The sequence below is a fragment of the Crotalus tigris genome, unplaced genomic scaffold (assembly GCF_016545835.1).
Source record: "Crotalus tigris isolate CLP2741 ecotype Arizona unplaced genomic scaffold, ASM1654583v1 scf7180000018882.255253, whole genome shotgun sequence".
Classification (NCBI taxonomy): Eukaryota; Metazoa; Chordata; class Lepidosauria; order Squamata; family Viperidae; genus Crotalus; species Crotalus tigris.
In genome coordinates this window covers 167761-185247 of record NW_024097255.1, presented here as the reverse complement: position 1 = coordinate 185247, position 17487 = coordinate 167761, and the positions used below count along the sequence as shown (strand labels likewise).

At 37.0% G+C, this 17487-nt stretch overlaps 1 protein-coding gene across 2 annotated transcripts in view; it reads left to right on the top strand.

Moving 5' to 3' along the window:
• Positions 1-17487, top strand: part of PDIA5 (protein disulfide isomerase family A member 5) — a 208743-nt gene that overhangs the window by 36177 nt on the left and 155079 nt on the right. For both annotated transcript variants that reach the window (XM_039357247.1, XM_039357246.1), the window contains exon 2: positions 13306-13432. In XM_039357247.1, the coding sequence (XP_039213181.1) occupies positions 13306-13432 (127 nt within the window). The remainder of the gene's footprint in view (positions 1-13305; positions 13433-17487) is intronic.

Genomic DNA, 17487 nt, shown 5'->3' with positions numbered 1-17487 from the left:
GGCTATATCATAGTCTCAAGTTTTTTAGATCTTTGTAACATGGTGATTTAAATCTCCCACTCCTAATTTCATTTTCTTTCTTTCTTTCTTTCTTTCTTTCTTTCTTTCTTTCTTTCTTTCTTTCTTTCTTTCTTTCTTTCTTTCTTTCTTTTTTGAAAGTGCAACTCCATTTGAAATAAACTGCTCAATTCCCAAACCTGGGAACCAGCAATTCAAAATGTTGCTGTCTTATTTTGATTGAATCTCAATTTGTTGATCTTACCCACTCCATCATTGCAGCCAGGCACTGGTTCAGAATTTGCACAGCTTACCCCAATTCAGAAGTAATGGAGAGGTAGAGCTGAGTGTTATTTGGACATAGTGTCCCCTAATGAAAGCCCCCTGATGACTCTATTCAGCTTTTTTATTTTGATGTGAAATAGCATTGAGGAAGCAATAGCGCTTGATGGACTCTCATAATCTAATTGCCAGGATACAGAAGCAAAAGTCACGCAATACTATATTCTGAGACTATCCCTACAAGTAAGACCAGAACCATTTTTATAAAAATACCCTGAGATATCCCAAGAGAGTTATGTAACCAGTGGCATCAAAAGGTGCTGATAAATTAAGTAGTGGTGAAAGAAACATCAGGTCCAGTTCCAGGCTGGGAATACAATGGAGGCTGCTGAAGAAAGAAGGTTCCTGTTTATTGATGAGCAGAACCGGCAACAGCATGCAGTTCTGGGACAGCTGACAAAAAGCCTTCTTTGAGGCTTTGTGTTTGAGATGCCTGTTGTGAAATGTACCTTGACCTGTGCTTGAGTGTGCCCTTTTGTTATTCTAATTATTGTTGCCTGACTCCCATTGTGGCTGGGAAGTCCTGTCCTGTCCTTGAAGCTGGGTAGCGGAATGTAAATTCTTAATCCCATCAGCTGTGGGGGCCGAAGGTATTTTGCTTATGAATAGTGTGTCCCAGTCTTTCTGAATGAATTATCTTTTCTAAAGATTGGCCTCCTCAGGTTTCTGCCTGAGAAAAGGGAGACTGTTTCTGCCTAAGATTTTTTTTTCTCCATTTCCCCTTCAGGGGAAATATTCTATCCTGCCTCTTTTAATATTCCCCAAAATATTTCATTCTCTGGGGGGGGGGGGATACTAACTTCCTCCAGTACCTTAAACAGTTTCTTGCAGGAGATCAAAGTGATCATCACTGATTTTCTTTCCAAATCAACCTGAATAATACACACACACACACACACACATACACATACAGAGAGAGAGAGAGAGAGAGAGAGAGAGAGACAGACAGACAGACAGACAGACAGACAGACGCAAATACACAGACATGATCAAAAGCACTGTTTAAATGGGCAGAGATATGAACAGTTCACAGATATGAACAATTTTATCCTTAAAGTGCTTTGCAAATCTGTTGTAGCAGGTAATGATAACCAAATCAGTTAGCTATGTTGAAAGAGATAATTGCGGTCCTAGCCCTATGCTCAACTAAACAGTCCCAAACTTTATTATGCTTATAGAAGTAAGCAATCATACATATTAAACAATATTATCCGAGAATATCAAAATGTACATGCATTTGCAATTCATATAAAACAGATACTAACCTATAAACTATCCATGTATACAAGAATAAAGTTGGGTAAATAGCCAGCCAATAGTGCTGGATAGTTAGGTTTGTTTGTTAATTTGTGCACTATTTACATTGATGAATTTTATTTGTTTTGTACTTTGGTAAAGGAATGCTGTTGCTGCTATTGGTATTATTATTTTTATACTATTCATATAACGGCTATATATGGAAATACTATATATACAAATATAAGTTGATCTCAAAATCCCAAATATTTGGTAAACCTAAGCATGCATATGACATACTCTGCAGAGTTGATTTTTGACATTTTAAATTCATTGTTAGTTTTTAACAAAATAAAGGCAGCTCTTCCATAATTCGTTTTTGTGCAGCTCATTTTGCAGTTCCAATATGATAGTTATGGCTTGCTATGCACTTCTCAAATTTTGTCATGCATAAGACTGTTACTGATCTATTACTATTAGATTATTACCCTTTCACACTATAATTTATTCATTTGGCATTTCTGTGATATTGAGATGTTATTGTGTTCATTTTCCCACTTAAAGTAAATTAGAGATTGAAACCTATCCTTACTTGCTCGGGAATAAGCTATATTTGAATACTGAATAAACATGCATAGGAGGCACAGCATATTAAAGGAGGTGAAAAATATATAAATATATCTGAGTCTCATAATAATGTATTTATGTCTTTCTCCAGTACAGGAGATGGATAGTCCACCAATGGGTTTTCTCTGTCTGCCTGCTCTTGAGACCAAGTAGCCAAAACTTGACACGCCCCACTTCCTGTGGAGCCCATTCTTAACTTGGTCTCTGCTCTCAGCTTATCAGGTTAGACAAAGAAATCCATTGATTGATTATCCCTTAATAATTGGCTTCCCCTTCCAAAAAAATTGCCACCTATAGGAATTTAACCACAAAATTTTTCTGGAGATCAGTCCTGATCTCAAACTTAAAATTAAAAGGGGGATTGGTGGGGAGGGTAACTTCCCCACAAATATCAGCCAGCCCCAGGGCTCTGGGGGTGGAAAGGGGGGGGGAAGAAGGCATCAGCAGAGACTACTTGCTGAACCTTTTCCCCAACCACTAATTTTTCCTTGGAATCATCCCTGATCTTATATTAAAATTGAAAAAGGGGTTGTGGGGGGGGGGAAACTCCCCACGGATCCCAGCCAGCCCCAGGGCTCTGGGGGTGGAAAGGGGGGGAAGAAGGCATCAGCAGAGACCACTTGCTGAGCCTTTCTCCCCAACCTTTCTCCCCAACCTTCCAAGGGATTTTTTCCTCAAATTGGGTCTGAGTCTCATAATAATGTATTTATGTCTTTTTATTATAGAGTTTTTATATGAAATTACATAGTGAAAGTATCTAACTAGCTTGCCAATACAATATTGATCAAGAGAAATTGGCTGTAATGTAACTGAAAAGAAATACAGGTAGGCCTTCACTTACAGTCTTTTGTTTAGCGACCATTCAAAGTTACAAAAATAAGGCACTTTTGACTGTTTTTCACAATTATGACCATTGCAGCATTTCTAGGGTCACATGATCAAAATGACTGCTTTCTATGTTTGTGATAGTACATACAACAACATATAAAAGTACAAAGCTAATGGCCCAGATTTAAGCTTTCTTTCCAAGTAGATTTTTGATACAAGTCAAAAATTCATTGTATCTGTGGAGGTGGAAACTTGCCTTAAGCTGTATTTTTCCATATTGATTTTTGAAAGAAATGAGTTTAAAAATCCAAAGTGTGGTTTGAGATGTGCTTATTTTAAGTAAAAAATAAAGGCACCTGGATTTTGTTACATAATCTGGTAATTGAGGCATAGTTCGAATATTTTTGTATTAAAGGCTACATAGTACAGCCTGATTGTCACTCTTAAAAAGTATAGCCTGTTACAAAATCTAGGAGAGCTCATATGGTTGACCATTGTACTATACTTTAAATCATGTAGTATCACTTATCTACATAAATTGAGCTCCAGTCCTTATAGGCAGAATAGTATACTGATTTGTTCATCCTAGCTAAGAAGAAAATAAGGTTTAATTGCTCACATGTCACGGTAATGTTCAAAGCACGTAAAATCTGTTGAGCTATTTCTTGTCTTTGAAGAGATACTGAGGTAACCAAAGAATTAGTATTTGTTCAAGAAGACATGAATAACAGAGGGCTTGTGATTTTTTAAGCTGGTCATAGGTATCCAGACTGAGGAAAAAAATAACATCTGCAAAATTTAAAAGTGACCAGCTGCATAATTTCATAAGATGCATTATCCCATGATGTAATTTGGTCAGGGTTTAGCATGTATGAGTCATTACCATTTTTGGTTAAGTCAAACCATGTTACTAAGGTGAACTCAGACTCAACTTTATAAAATATATGCATGTGATAGAATCAATAAGATTTGTTCCTATACCATGCAAATATGAAACAGATAGTTATTGACTCCAACTTATGCATAATAGAGAGACTGAAATAAATATTATTGTAATATCTTATTAAGGTATAGTCTTCAGTATAGCTTATATTGGAGTTTATAGCTCCATGCTGATGTAAGTTGATACATTTCATACCGTTAACGCAAGATCTCTGGGATCAACATTCAGTAAATAATAGTTTTTCATAAGGAAAATAAAGATGTCCTAGGAGAAACAAGTCAAACCTAATATATTATGGAACTGAAATGTGTGTCTCATGTTACTATTAGATAATGCTCACCTATCCTGCTAGACAATCAATGTATAAATTATATATCCCTCTAGCTGCTAGCAGGAACATTATTTGTCTTTAAAATAGATAGATTTTTAATATTCATAAAGTTTCATAGACATCACTTTCCCATTCTTGCCAACCTATCTCATTTTCTCAAGAAAAAAGGCTTATCGTGGGAATAAGAAATAATACTAGGTTTTGGTCAGAATAAGACATTTATCAGTTCCTTTTTTCTCCATTGCATTCCTTAGTGCTTAGTAGGAATTTCAGTTTGGGCATTGTTTATTCAAGGTATAGATGTAAATCACATTCTCACTTTTTGTACTTTTATGGAAACTAATGTAACTGCTTAAGAATTCCTAGGGTTCTGGCTTCTGGTTTTGTGCCGTAGCATAGCAGCCGAGGGGTCGCGTTGTTCCGCACCCTACGTCCCGATTTTTTTCCTGTTAGGGGACCCTAAATGGGCCTAAAGTCGCCCCAGAGAGGCGACAAAGAAGGAGGGGAGTACTGCTGACCGCAGAGAGACAGCTGTTGATCCGGTCATTCAGGGAAAGCCCTCCAGAAACCAGCAGAAGAAAGGCTAGCTTCACTCCAGAGGCTAGCCCAAGCTTCAAGCAGCTGAAGCCAAAAAGCACTAATTCAAGCTTGATCATAAACAACGTGTTTGGAACTGGGTAAGAATATCGATTCTCTCTCTTCTACTTGATAATTGATTTCCTGGGGGAAAAACCGCAAGAGGCAAAAATCCTCCGAAAGTGAGAAGGAGGGGGACTCTTGCCCCACCCTCCTACAGAAGGAAGCGGCAAATTAAACTTTTATGGGGACAGAAATATATTGAAATGAAATGACTATAAGACTTAAATCTGAATAAGTTTGAAATTGGTGGAATTTATTAAGATTTTCTTTTCAAAAGATTATTGATGAAAACAGAAAAAAGTAATTGCTTGTTTTGAGCCGAGGTGGTGCAGCAGTTAGAGTGCAGTACTGCAGGCCACTTTAGCTGACTGTGTTCAGCAGGTCAGCGGTTCAAGTCTCACCGGCTCAAGGTTGACTCAGCCTTCCATCCTTCCGAGGTAGGTAAAATGAGGACCGAGGTTGTTGGGGGCAATGTAAATATATATATACATTGCTTACTGGTGTACACCGCTTAGAGAGTGCTTGCACTTAAAGCGGTATATAAGTCTCATAAATAAATAAATAAAACAGATTGTTGACATCTAGTGGTGGATGAAAATATACAACTGAAGTTGCTCTAATACAGGATTTGGCAGAAAGCCCAGAAAAAGATAATTTGTTTTTGTGACATTCAATGTCTTAACTAAACAGAGAAAAGCTGCAACAAAGAAAAGAAAACATTTTGGGCTACCTATAAGGCGAGAACTATAAATCTTAGGGGAAAGAAACGACTTTCCTGGACTATAAATACTTATTGAACTGTGACTCTAAAGCTGTTTGCAGAGAAAGGAAAACTCTGATTTTTGGTTATCATGGAATATCAGAGATCTGCAGAAAGAACATATCAAGAAAAAACAAATACTTTCCAGGAGGAAATGTATGCTATGTTGCAACTAATTCAAAAACCAATGATTTCAAACCACGAGGAAATTAAAAACAACTTTGAAAATATAAATGAACCCATCTTCAATTTAACCTTACAACAAAAAAACTCTCAGAGAGTGAACAGATAAAGCAGACAACTGAACATAAACCAGAGGAAAGAGATTTAAAGACGGAACTCAACAATGGAAGGAATTATGACTTAATCCAGGTGGAAAAAAACTTGCAGGAAATATCAAACATGAAAAATTTAACCTACATTTCAAGATTGCAAAATAAGTCTGAGAACAAGAAAAAAGATTCGACAGAATGGATTATAGAGCTGTCAGGAGAACTACGAGAACTTGAGAGACAAAAAATGATAAGACAAATTAAGAGAGAAAGAAAGAAAAAAAGATTTTCAATGAATATGAAGGGGCGAAAACAAAAACATCTTACTGGATTTGTCTCTTGTATTTACAACAACATCTACAAGACTATGGGAACACTTTTTGGTCCAGCAGAGCATACAGATTAGGAAAGATATTTGGCAAAAAAAAAAAAAGGCTAAAGTTAGAATTAAGAAATTAGATGATGGGATTTATCAGATGGAATATCTAAAGATTAAACACTTGTTTGAATATGGTTAAAAATATAGAAAAATTCTGGATATAAATGTATTTTAGTTTAAGAGGAATGGGCCCCTCAAGTTACATAGTATTTTTTTTTTACAATATGAGAAATATAAAAATGTTGGGATGGTTTATATGAGGGAAATGTTTTACATATTTAAATGTAATTGATTTGAGAAAATCTCAATTGATAATGTTTTGAATAGATTCAAAAGATTAGATGATTGGATTTATTAGATGGAATATTTAAAGATTAAACATCTGTTTGAATATGGTTAAAAAGAATAGAAAAAATTATGGATATAAATGTATCTTAGCTTAAGAGGGACATACTTCTCAAGTAGTATACTACAGTATTTCCTTCCTTTTTTTCTTCTCTCTTTTTTGTTTTGTTTTGTTGCTTTTTTAAAAAAAATATGAGAAATATAAAATTGTTGGGATGGCTTGTATGAGGAAAACTTAAATACTTAAGTGCAATTAATGTTTTGAACATTGTGGGGAAAACAAATCTAAATAAGAACTTTGAAAACAGGATCTATGACAAGGTAATTAAGATCAATTAGAAAAGAAGCTTTATATTGATGTGGTTGTTAAATACTAGAAAAATGTTTATATTCAATTGTTATCTATCAAAATACTAAGAAATGTACAAATTCAAGGTTGGTAAAAGAATATTATGGGAAGAAGAGAAAATCAAAGAAAGCTATGTGGATTATGGAATTATAGGAATTAATTGTTGTTGATTGTTTTTAAATATAAAACCGGACAGCATGCTGTTTACCAAATATTAAGGTGACTATGTTAAAAAATCAACAAAATATATTTTTTAAAAAAGAATTCCTAGGGCTCTGTTGTGGCTACTTCTAATTCCCCCACAATCTTCTTATCAGTAACAAATAATTATTAATTTATTATTTATTTTATTACTCTATTAATTCATCTATTTATTAATCCTATAACAAGTAATTTATTAATAATCTACTTTAGCAGGGGACAAGTATTGGTCTGTGCTGTGTTAGGAACTGGGCTGCGCAAGCCACAGGTGAGCAAACGAAGTTTAATCTGCGTGCATGCACAATCCAGGTTGGGTGCAAAACCATCCCCCTCCTTGGTCCGTGGAAGACAATTTTTCTTCCGAAACCGGTCCCTAGTACCAGAAAGGTTGGGGGCCACTGTTCTATAGCACCTACCTTCTGGAACACCATACCATCTGAAATTAGGTTAGCCTTGATTTTGTCAGTCTTTTGAAAAGCCATTAACAGCTAGTTTCTTAATGTTTGCCCAGGGTCAGGAAGTCAGTTGAACCTAAGTTGTTTCCCCAGTTGCCATAGTATGTTTTTGACTTTATCTTTAGTTTTCTCCTTATTCTAATGGTGGTTTGGTTTTTAGATTCTGTCAGTTACCCAAACTTGCAGTTGAAATAAATAAATATTGTGGTTTGCAGTTTAGGCACCTGGTCTTTCTCTAACCATCTCTAACCATCTCTTTGTAGGTCTTCTACTTGACTATGTGTTGGGTATGATGACTGCTAGTATGCTACTGAAAATTTTAAAAATACCACAACCCCCAAAGTACCATTATCCAGAACATTATTATAATAAGCGGTTGTCCAATTTTGTCTTAAAAACCTCCAGTGATATGGTGATGATGATGATGATGATTAAAGAACAAATGATAAGGATGAAGCATCACATTCCAAACACCCTTCAGAGAGTTGAGCCTTTGCTGGTTTCTAGAAGACCATCACCAAAGGGGCCAGGAACCTAACATCAAGAAGGAGGCTATTCCAAAAACTAGGCACCGTTAATGAAAAGCCACACTTTTTAAGCTGAGCCCCCTTCACCTCTCAAAAGTGGGGCACCGTGAGTACCAGTTCTTCGGTGGACCTCTTTTGGAGGATACATATGAGGTTCCATGTGGGATTGAGGCATTTTCTCAGAATTTTGCGGATTTCTGTTTTTATATTATTGTTTCCTATTGTTATAGCTAAATATATGTGCCTTTATATTGAAGGCTATGCTTTGAGGTCTGATGTGGTATAATTATAACCAAATAGGCCTGGATAAATGATAATTATTATTTCAGCCCACTGTGTGAGCACAATATATAGTTGCCCAGAGTTACTTTGTGCGATGGGCAGCATATAAATTTAATAAATTAAGGCAAAATCATAACATCAAAATTTAAAAAAAAAGAATTTGTGCAGAATTTGTGCAGGAAAACATTATCCATTGTATTCTAGTCATCAATTCAAGGATTAATTTTCTGGTTTTCACATATATTGAGTAAAGTTAAATTACAAATATATTGGGACTAATAGTTTAATTTTACAAGTAATATATAATATATATATGATAAGATACTGAGCCATTTACTGACACCTACTTTTATATTCCTTAGTATATATCGACCATTGGCTAAAATAAAGCATACCATTTCACTGAATAACAAATGCTTAGTATTGGAGTATTTTTTATTTTTCTATGTACCGTAGTATTGAATATGCATTTTGTCTTTATATATATGTTGGGAGAGTATAATAAAAATAGGGGCTGCATGTTAATTATGAGATGGCATTAAGGTATAAAATGCAAACTATATAACCTATATAATAACCATCAGAACGTATAACCAATATATCAGGCAATTGCTTTAAAAGTCACACTGAGCAGAAAATACAAATATTTGCAAAATAAAAAGAGTTGAACAGTACACTGAATATAATAATAGGGTGGACACTGGCTCCTATAACAGGATCTCTATAGTTTTGGGGTAGCAGCCAACAATGTCTACTCTTGCCTCTGATTCAGGATGTTTGGTAACAATAGCAGACAAAAGAGAAATAAATGGAAAGATAAGGAATAGGAAGAGACAGGTATAGTCACCTAATACTTGCATTGTAGATAGAGCAGTCCAACCTCTCTACTGTACTTTGATTGCATTTTGTAGCTATTGTAAAAAGAGATGTGACATTCAGTAGTTAACACAAAAATATTTGTGTTATAAAAAAGGAAATAGCATCTCCCAGATCGCCAGTACAGGACTTTTCTCTGAAAAATTCCACCGGAATAGACTTTGTTTGGTTGGTTTTTTTTAAATCCGGATGACTGCTGGAGAAGAAACATTTGAATACTTCCTGCCTGCTTGCAGCTATCTGAAGCCTAATAAACAAATTCAGCACAAACATCTCCGATCTCTTTCAGAATCTTGTCAGATAAATAAGTGGGGCTTGCTTGTTTTATGTCACTACAGTCTCACTAAAAACAAGTTATGTCATTAGAAGGCAAAATCATGAAACTGCATCTCACTTACTTTGGCCATCTCATGTGGGGAAATTTACTGGAGAAAATAATTATGGTTGGAAGAATTAGCGGTAAAGACCACGGTGGCTGGATACCATCAACTCTTGACACCATTTGAAAAGCATAGAAAAACTCAAAGAAGTAGTGCAGGATCAGAAGATGTGGAAAAACCTGGCCCATAGAATCACCAAGAGTCGGGCATGACTGAATAGATATCATCAATCAATCAATCAATCAATCAATCAAATAATAGAGCTGGAAGGGATCTTGGAAGTCTTCTAGCCCAGCCCCATGCTCAAGCAGGAGTCCCTATATCATTTCAGACAAGTGATTGTCCAGTCTCTTCTTAAAAACCTCAAGTGATGAAGCACCCACAACGTCTGAAGGCAAGCTATTCCACTGGTTAATTGTCCTCACTGTTAGGAAGTTTCTCCTTAATTCCAGGTTGCTTCTCTCCTTGATTAGTTTCCATGCATTGTTTGTTGTCTTGCCTTCAGGTGCTTTGGAAAATAAATTGATCCCCTCCTCCTTGTGGCAGATTCTCAAATACTGGAATACTGCTATCATGTCCCCCCCCCAGTCCTTCTTTTCTCTAGACTGGCCATTCCCAAATCTTACAACCGGTCTTCATATGTTTTAGTCTCCAGGTCTTTAATCATCTTAGTTGCTCTTCTTTGCACTTTTTCCAAAGTCTCAACATCTTTTTGTAATGTGGTGACCAAAACTGGATGCAGTGTTTCAGCTATGGCCTTACTAAGGCTTTATAAAACAGTACTAATAATTCATGTGATTTTGATTCTATGCCTCTGTTGATACTACCAAGAGTTGTATTAGCTTTTTTGGCGGCTGCTGCACACTGCTGACTCATATTTAAGTGATTGTCCACTAGGACTCCAAGGTCCCTTTCACAGTTACTGTTTTTGAAGCCAGGTTTTGCCTAATCTGTTCTTGTAGCTTTGGTTTTTCCTGCCCAGGTGTAAAACCTTGCTTTTTTCCATGTTAAATATCATTTTGTTAGATAGGGCCCATTGTTCAAGTCTGTCAAGATCTTTTGGGATTCTGAGTTTGGCTATTCCTGCCAGTTTGGTGTCATCTGCAAATTTGATGAAACCCCCTTCTATTCCCTCATCTAAGTCATTTATGAAGATACTGAAGAGTAATGGGCCTAAGACAGAAACTTGTGGTACTGCACTGCTTACTTCCCTCCATGTAGATGTAGTACCATTAAGTACTATTCATTGAGTATGGTTTGTCAGCCAGTTACAAGTCCATCTGGTGGTGATGCTGTCAATCCACATTTTTCTAGTTTACCAAGAAGTAGGTTGTGGTCATCATCATCTCACTAAAAAATTAGTTCATGGCTAGGGTTGCTTTTAGGCTTGATTTTGCTAGAGGGGCTCTCTGTTAAGAATGATCTTACCATGATATCCACATTCTGGCAGGTGAACAATAAAGTTGCTATGTACAGTAGCTCAGTTGTAATCCATGAAATTATTAACTAGAGACCTTTATGAAAGTCAGGAGAAAAGGTATGGAGGATATTTTGTTAATAATTCAAATATTTAATACTGGAAACAAGAACAGCATATATGAAATACAAAATCATTTGTTTAATACACAGTTCCAACTCAGCCTTCCACAGTAAGGGCATCTTCTCCAGATGTGTGGACTTCATTTATGGAATACCCAACCCAATATGGCTATTGCTAAAAATTCTGGCTGCTGAAATCCATAATCCAGCTTAGTGTTTCTCATCCTTGGCAAATTTAATGTAAGCGTAGTTCAGCTCCAAGACTTCCCAAGCCAGCATGTTATCAAGGTTGAGAAACACTAAGCTAGAGGATGCTCAGACTGAGGAAGGCTATTTTAGCATAATCTGAGCAAGTAAAATAAAAATAGGCAATGTTTTTAGCCAAAAAAGCATGTTCAATCTGTGGGAGAGGACCTTTAGTAAACATTTAATTTAATTTAATTTAATTATTGAGTGAGCATAAGAGAGAGAATGACTGCCTCTATGGTGTTGATGGCACACATATTCAATAAATATAACTGTGGAGTGTGTATGTCAGTGATGGTGAACCTTTTAGAGACTGAGTGCCCAAACTGCAACCCAAAACCCACTTATGCATCATCGAGTGCCGGGTGGGGGTGGCCCATTGGTTGGGGGTGGCCCATTGGCCGGGTTTATCCAATTGGGTGGGCATGGCTGCAGTGGTAACAGCAGACTGGGTGGGATTAAAAAGTTCAATAAATCAATTCCAACTTTGCAAGAACTTTTTTTTCCCCACGAGAAGTTGAAATTGACTGATTGAACCTTTTTTTTTTTTTTTTTTTGCACATGGTGACGGAGGCCGAAAGCGAAAAGATTTTATAAAACCCAGCTGAAGGCCTAGGACTGGGGCGACGGCGTGCGTGCCCACAGAGAGGGCTCTGAGTGCCGCCTCTGGCACCCGTGCCATAGGTTCGCCATCACTGGTGTATGTGTTGCCATTAACAAAATATTATCCCCCCCCCCATATATGCCTTGGTAATGGTAAAGACTTTCGACTCTTAGAGCATTGGGGGTGGGGTTCCCATAATGAGCTATAGATATCTAAAAAGGTACCAATTATAGCAGAGAAAAAGTATATTAGTAGCTGCTTTGGCAGCTGAGCTGAGAGAGCTCTGTGATCAACCATAAACTTGATTCACTATACTGACAGAACAGCTGTTAACACATGTAAAAGCTGAACAGCCCAGTTAACTCTCATACTTTCATTAACATTAAGCAATGGGAGAGAAAGAAAGAATATTAGATCTTTGCACCTAAGAATAGATAATGATCGATCTTCCAGATGCTGATAAACCTGTTCCCAGCAGCCCTAGTCAAAATGGGTAATGGATACCTTATAGAGGGCTATATGTTGCAAATATGTGGTGTACTTTGAGAATAGCAGTGGGCATGACCTGTGAAAATGGTGAATAATGATTCTCATCAGGCCATTCCCTAGTGAATGAAATATTAGTAGTTCTTGGTTTATTTAAGAATCCCTCTCTCTTAAGCAGACAGCTATCTAGTATTTTTGGTATTAGGAACTGAAATTGCAGCAGTGAGACAGGAGAACAGAAATTCAAGAGTCTTTTGTAGGTCTAATGTGTTTTTATAGTGTTTATCACTTCTTATTTTTCCATTCTTTTGCACTCACAGTTCAGATTTACTGTATGCATGAGAGGGCAAAAAACAACTTACTGCTTGGGTTCACATTAAGACATAATAACCTTTATTTGTTTGGGCATAACATATTGTGCGAACACTGCAACTGTGTTTGGCTGAACTGGATTTCTCATTTATTGTGCACTCAGCCAACAGAAGGAACTGGATTTTTTGCTATGCTATACAATTTTCCTCAGGACTTCATTTACAAAGGAGTCCAAAGCAGATGCATGTGCCCTTTTCTGAAGCTAAGGTTAAAAAGAATTTGTTCATAATAATAATAAGATTTCCTTTTGAAATGTGCCTGTATTTTTCTTTTTATCTTGCCACTGCAGGGTATCTTTCCAGCATGTGTGTTACCATCAAAGATGTCGCCCCTGATAGAAAAAATTAGTGATCAGAAGGACTTCAAAAAGCTGTTGAGAACACGAAATAATGTGTTGGTGCTATATTCCAAATCTGGTGAGTGTTCTTCAGTTTAAAAACTTTTTAAGGATAATTGGTATTTAAACAAACATGCTAAGTGATTGCCTAGATGAGAAGATAGGAAAAACAGGAAAATGTCTCAAAATCAAGATTTTGCACAACATTTATACAGGATCTGTTTTAGAAACTAAAACTTGCAGATAAAATTTAGAGTGAGTTTACATAAATATTCATTTCTTCTCTGGTTACTTGATCTGTCTCATAATGTTGTCAAATTACTTCTTATTTTATTATTGTTATATCTGTAGCACCACTCTTTAAAAAGACGTGCACAAGGTATGCAACCAATAACTAGAGAGACAGTTTTAACGTATTTTCAGCTATTTTATATTGGGGCACTTTTCTTGTCATCCTGCTTGGTTTTAGTTGCTTTCATATATTTATTGTTTTATTTTAACCTACATTTCCACTATCTAGGCTTATGGTATCAACCTTATGTGCATAGAACAGGTATCTGCTTGCTTTTCCCCTTAGTTTTTATTCATGTATTTATAATCAAATTTCTAGGTCATCCAACTCCAGTGATTCTGCATGGTTTAGTATAAAGAACCAATAAAATCAAAATCAGCCCCAAAAGATAGTGACATCTGCTTCCCCCAACAGAAATAGAAACTCACCCCCCCCCCAAGCATTCTAACCTAAGGTCTGGGGGACAAAAAGTCATATTTTAAAGGCTCTTTTAAAAGCTGATAAGGTGGGGGTCATGCAAATTTTTGAGGGGATGCTGTTCAAGCAGCAGGTGGGGCAACTGACAGGGCCTGTTTCCTATGTCTTGATAGATGAAATTACTTAATCTTCAAATCCAAGAGAGACCTAATTCTCAGTTCTAACAGGACAGTCAGAAACCATAAGAGACACAAAGTCCCTCAAAATAATTAGCCCCTGTGCCTACTGGGCAGCAGTAACCCTTGTTTTAATCCTATATGGTTAAGTTGTTTATGGACACTTGTTTATGCATTTTTATTGTCATGTGCTTTGCATTATCTGATGCTTCATCAATTCCTATTAACCTCTTGTCTGCTAGCCACCCATCTGCTGTCTCACTCGGTTATTATGAACTAGCTTAAGCCATTGTTGCTTGTGCTGCTGTTTGTTTCCTTCTTCCACCTCTGTCTCCTTTTTTGCAGTGCAATTTTTCTTCCACTTAATCATCCATAACAGATTGTGAGCTGCTTCTAGCAAGATGGTTTACAAGAACCTGACCCATTTAGAACACGGGTTAATTACACTTAGGTATAGTTGTTGTGATATATATTTGGCAAGAAGATGCATTTCTGCCCGTTAGCTCAAAAATGTGACAAAATTTAATGGCCTCAACTCCTTCTCCTTCACACTTCTTTTTTTCAGTCAAAGAAATGTGTTATGCATTTAGGCTTCCAACTCCCTCCTTCCTGATTTAAAGGAACTGCCTTTAAATCAGGAAGGAGGGAGGGAAAAAAGGGACAACTATATCTGAGTAACTGACTTGAGGATATTTTCTTGTGATAAATTAGCTTATCTGAATTTCATACTTGTCTGATATTATAGTAAATCAGTTAGTGAATAGCATTTGATTCAACATCAGAATTTTGTGGAATCCCTGACTACTGAAAGTGTGTTTCTCTCTGGTTTTGTGAAGACAAGTTTGGCCTTTTTTGCAAATTTTTCTTTATTAATTAAAAATAGAAAATGACAGTTGCTTGATTCATAATTGCAGAATTTGAACTGTAGCTTATACTAATATAATTATTGTAACTGCCCAAACCATTGTATGTGCTAGATTTGATGGTCATGAATTTTGATATGGTTATGATATAACAAAAGAACAACAACAAGAACAACACAACAATATGTTGGAAGGGACCTTGGAAGTCATCTAGTCCAACCCCCTGCTCAGGCAGGAAACCCTATACCATTTCAGTCTTTTCTTAAAAACTTCCAGTGTTGGAGCAGGTTGTTCCACTGATTAATTGTTCTAACTGTCAGGAAATTTCTCCTTAGTTCTATGTTGCTTCTCTTTTTAGTTAGTTTCCATCCATTGCTTCTTGTCTTGCTTTCAGGTGCTTTGGAGAATAGCTTGACTCCCTCTTCTTTGTGGCAGCCCCTGAGATATTGGAAGACTGCTATCATGTCCCCCCCTCATCTTTCTCTTCATTAAACTAGACATATCCGTGGATGAAGGGCATGATTCATTGTCATTATATTTCTGGTCTGCCTATCCATTGCTTTTAGTTCTGCTTGAGTCCAGGCCACTATTTCAGCTGTGTACCTAATGACTGGAATTGCCCAGTTGTTGATTGCCTTTATGGTATTTCCTCCATTGAGCTTGGACTTTAAGATCTTCTTCACTCTCTTGATGTATTCACCTCTAATCTTTTTCTTGACTTCAGTGTGCTTGATGTTGTCAGCTTGAAGGATACCCAAGTATTTGTAATACTCTTCCTCATCCAGACTCTTAATGTTATTTTCGTGGGGCATCTTGATTCCTTCAGTTTTCACTATTTTTCCTTGTTTGATAGTATGGATAGGCAGACCAGAAAAATAATGACAATGAATCATGCCCTTCATCCACGCATTGACATTGATAGACTTTATCTACCAAGGCAAATAGGTGGGCGTGGAATGCTACAAGTACATCAGATGGTTGAAGAAGAAAAAATGGCTTTGGAAGAATATCTGAAGAACAATGATGAAGATGCACTGAAATTAGTATATCAGGAAGGCTTACTGACTACTGGAGAGACCAAACTGGCCTACAAGAAAGACCAAATGAAGAACAGAATAGAGGCATGGGAAGACAAAGCACTACATGGCCAATACATTAAAAAAATAGCTGGGAAAGCAGATAATAACAAGACCTGGCAATGGCTAAGAGTAGGAAAATTGAAGAAAGAGACCGAGGGACTAATTCTGGCTGCACAAGACCAAGCCTTAAGGACAAATGCATACAAAGTCAAAATTGAGAAGACAGCAACTGACAGTAAGTGCCGCCTATGCAAAGAAGCTGAAGAAACAGTGGACCACTTGGTAAGCTGTTGCAAGAAGATTGCACAGACTGATTACAAGCAGCGGCATGACAAAGTAGCAACAATGGTGCATTGGAAGATCTGCAAAAAATATCATTTGCCTGTAAGCAAAAACTGGTGGGATCATAAAATAGAGAAAGTCATAGGAAATGATAAAATTAAACTGCTCTGGGACTTCAGAATTCAAACAGACAAGCACCTGCAACATAACACCCCAGACTTAACAATTGTCGATAAGAAAGACAAAAAAGTCTGGATAGTGGACGTGGCAGTGCCTGGAGACAGCAGAATAGACGAGAAAGAACTGGAGAAGATAACAAAATACAAAGACCTACAAATAGAAATAGAAAGACTGTGGCAAAAGCAAGCAAGGGTAGTACCAATAGTAATAGGCTCCTTGGGTGCAATCCCAAAACAACTGGAGCACCACTTGAACACCATTGGCATTGACAAATTCGCTATTAGTCAATTGCAAAAGGCGGCCTTACTAGGAACTGCTTCCATCCTGCGATGATATCTGTAATACCATCAAACATCCACATCTGCCTATCCCAGGTCCTGGGTAAGGACTCGATAGGTAGACAAAATGCCAAATCCAGTCTGAACATCTGGCTGACTGTGCGATGATCCAAAATAATAATAATAATAATAAAGTTGGAAAGGACCTTGGAGGTCATCAAGTCCAACCCCCTGCTCAGGCAGGTAACCTTATACCATTTTGGACAAATGGCTGTCCAGTCTCTTCTTAAAAACTTCCAGTGTTAGAGCATTCACCACTTCTGGAGGCAGGTTGTTTCACTGGTTAATTGTTTCACTGGTTAATTGTTTCACTGGTTAATTGTTCTAACTGTCAGGAAGTTTCTCATTAGTTCTAGGTTGCTTCTGTCCTTGATTAGTTTCCATCCGTTGCTTCTTGTCCTGCCTTCAGGTGCTTTGGAAAATAGCTTGACTCCCTCTTCTTTGTGGTAGACATACCCAATTCCAGCAACTGTGTTGGCTTTTTTGGCAGCTGCAGCACACTGCTGG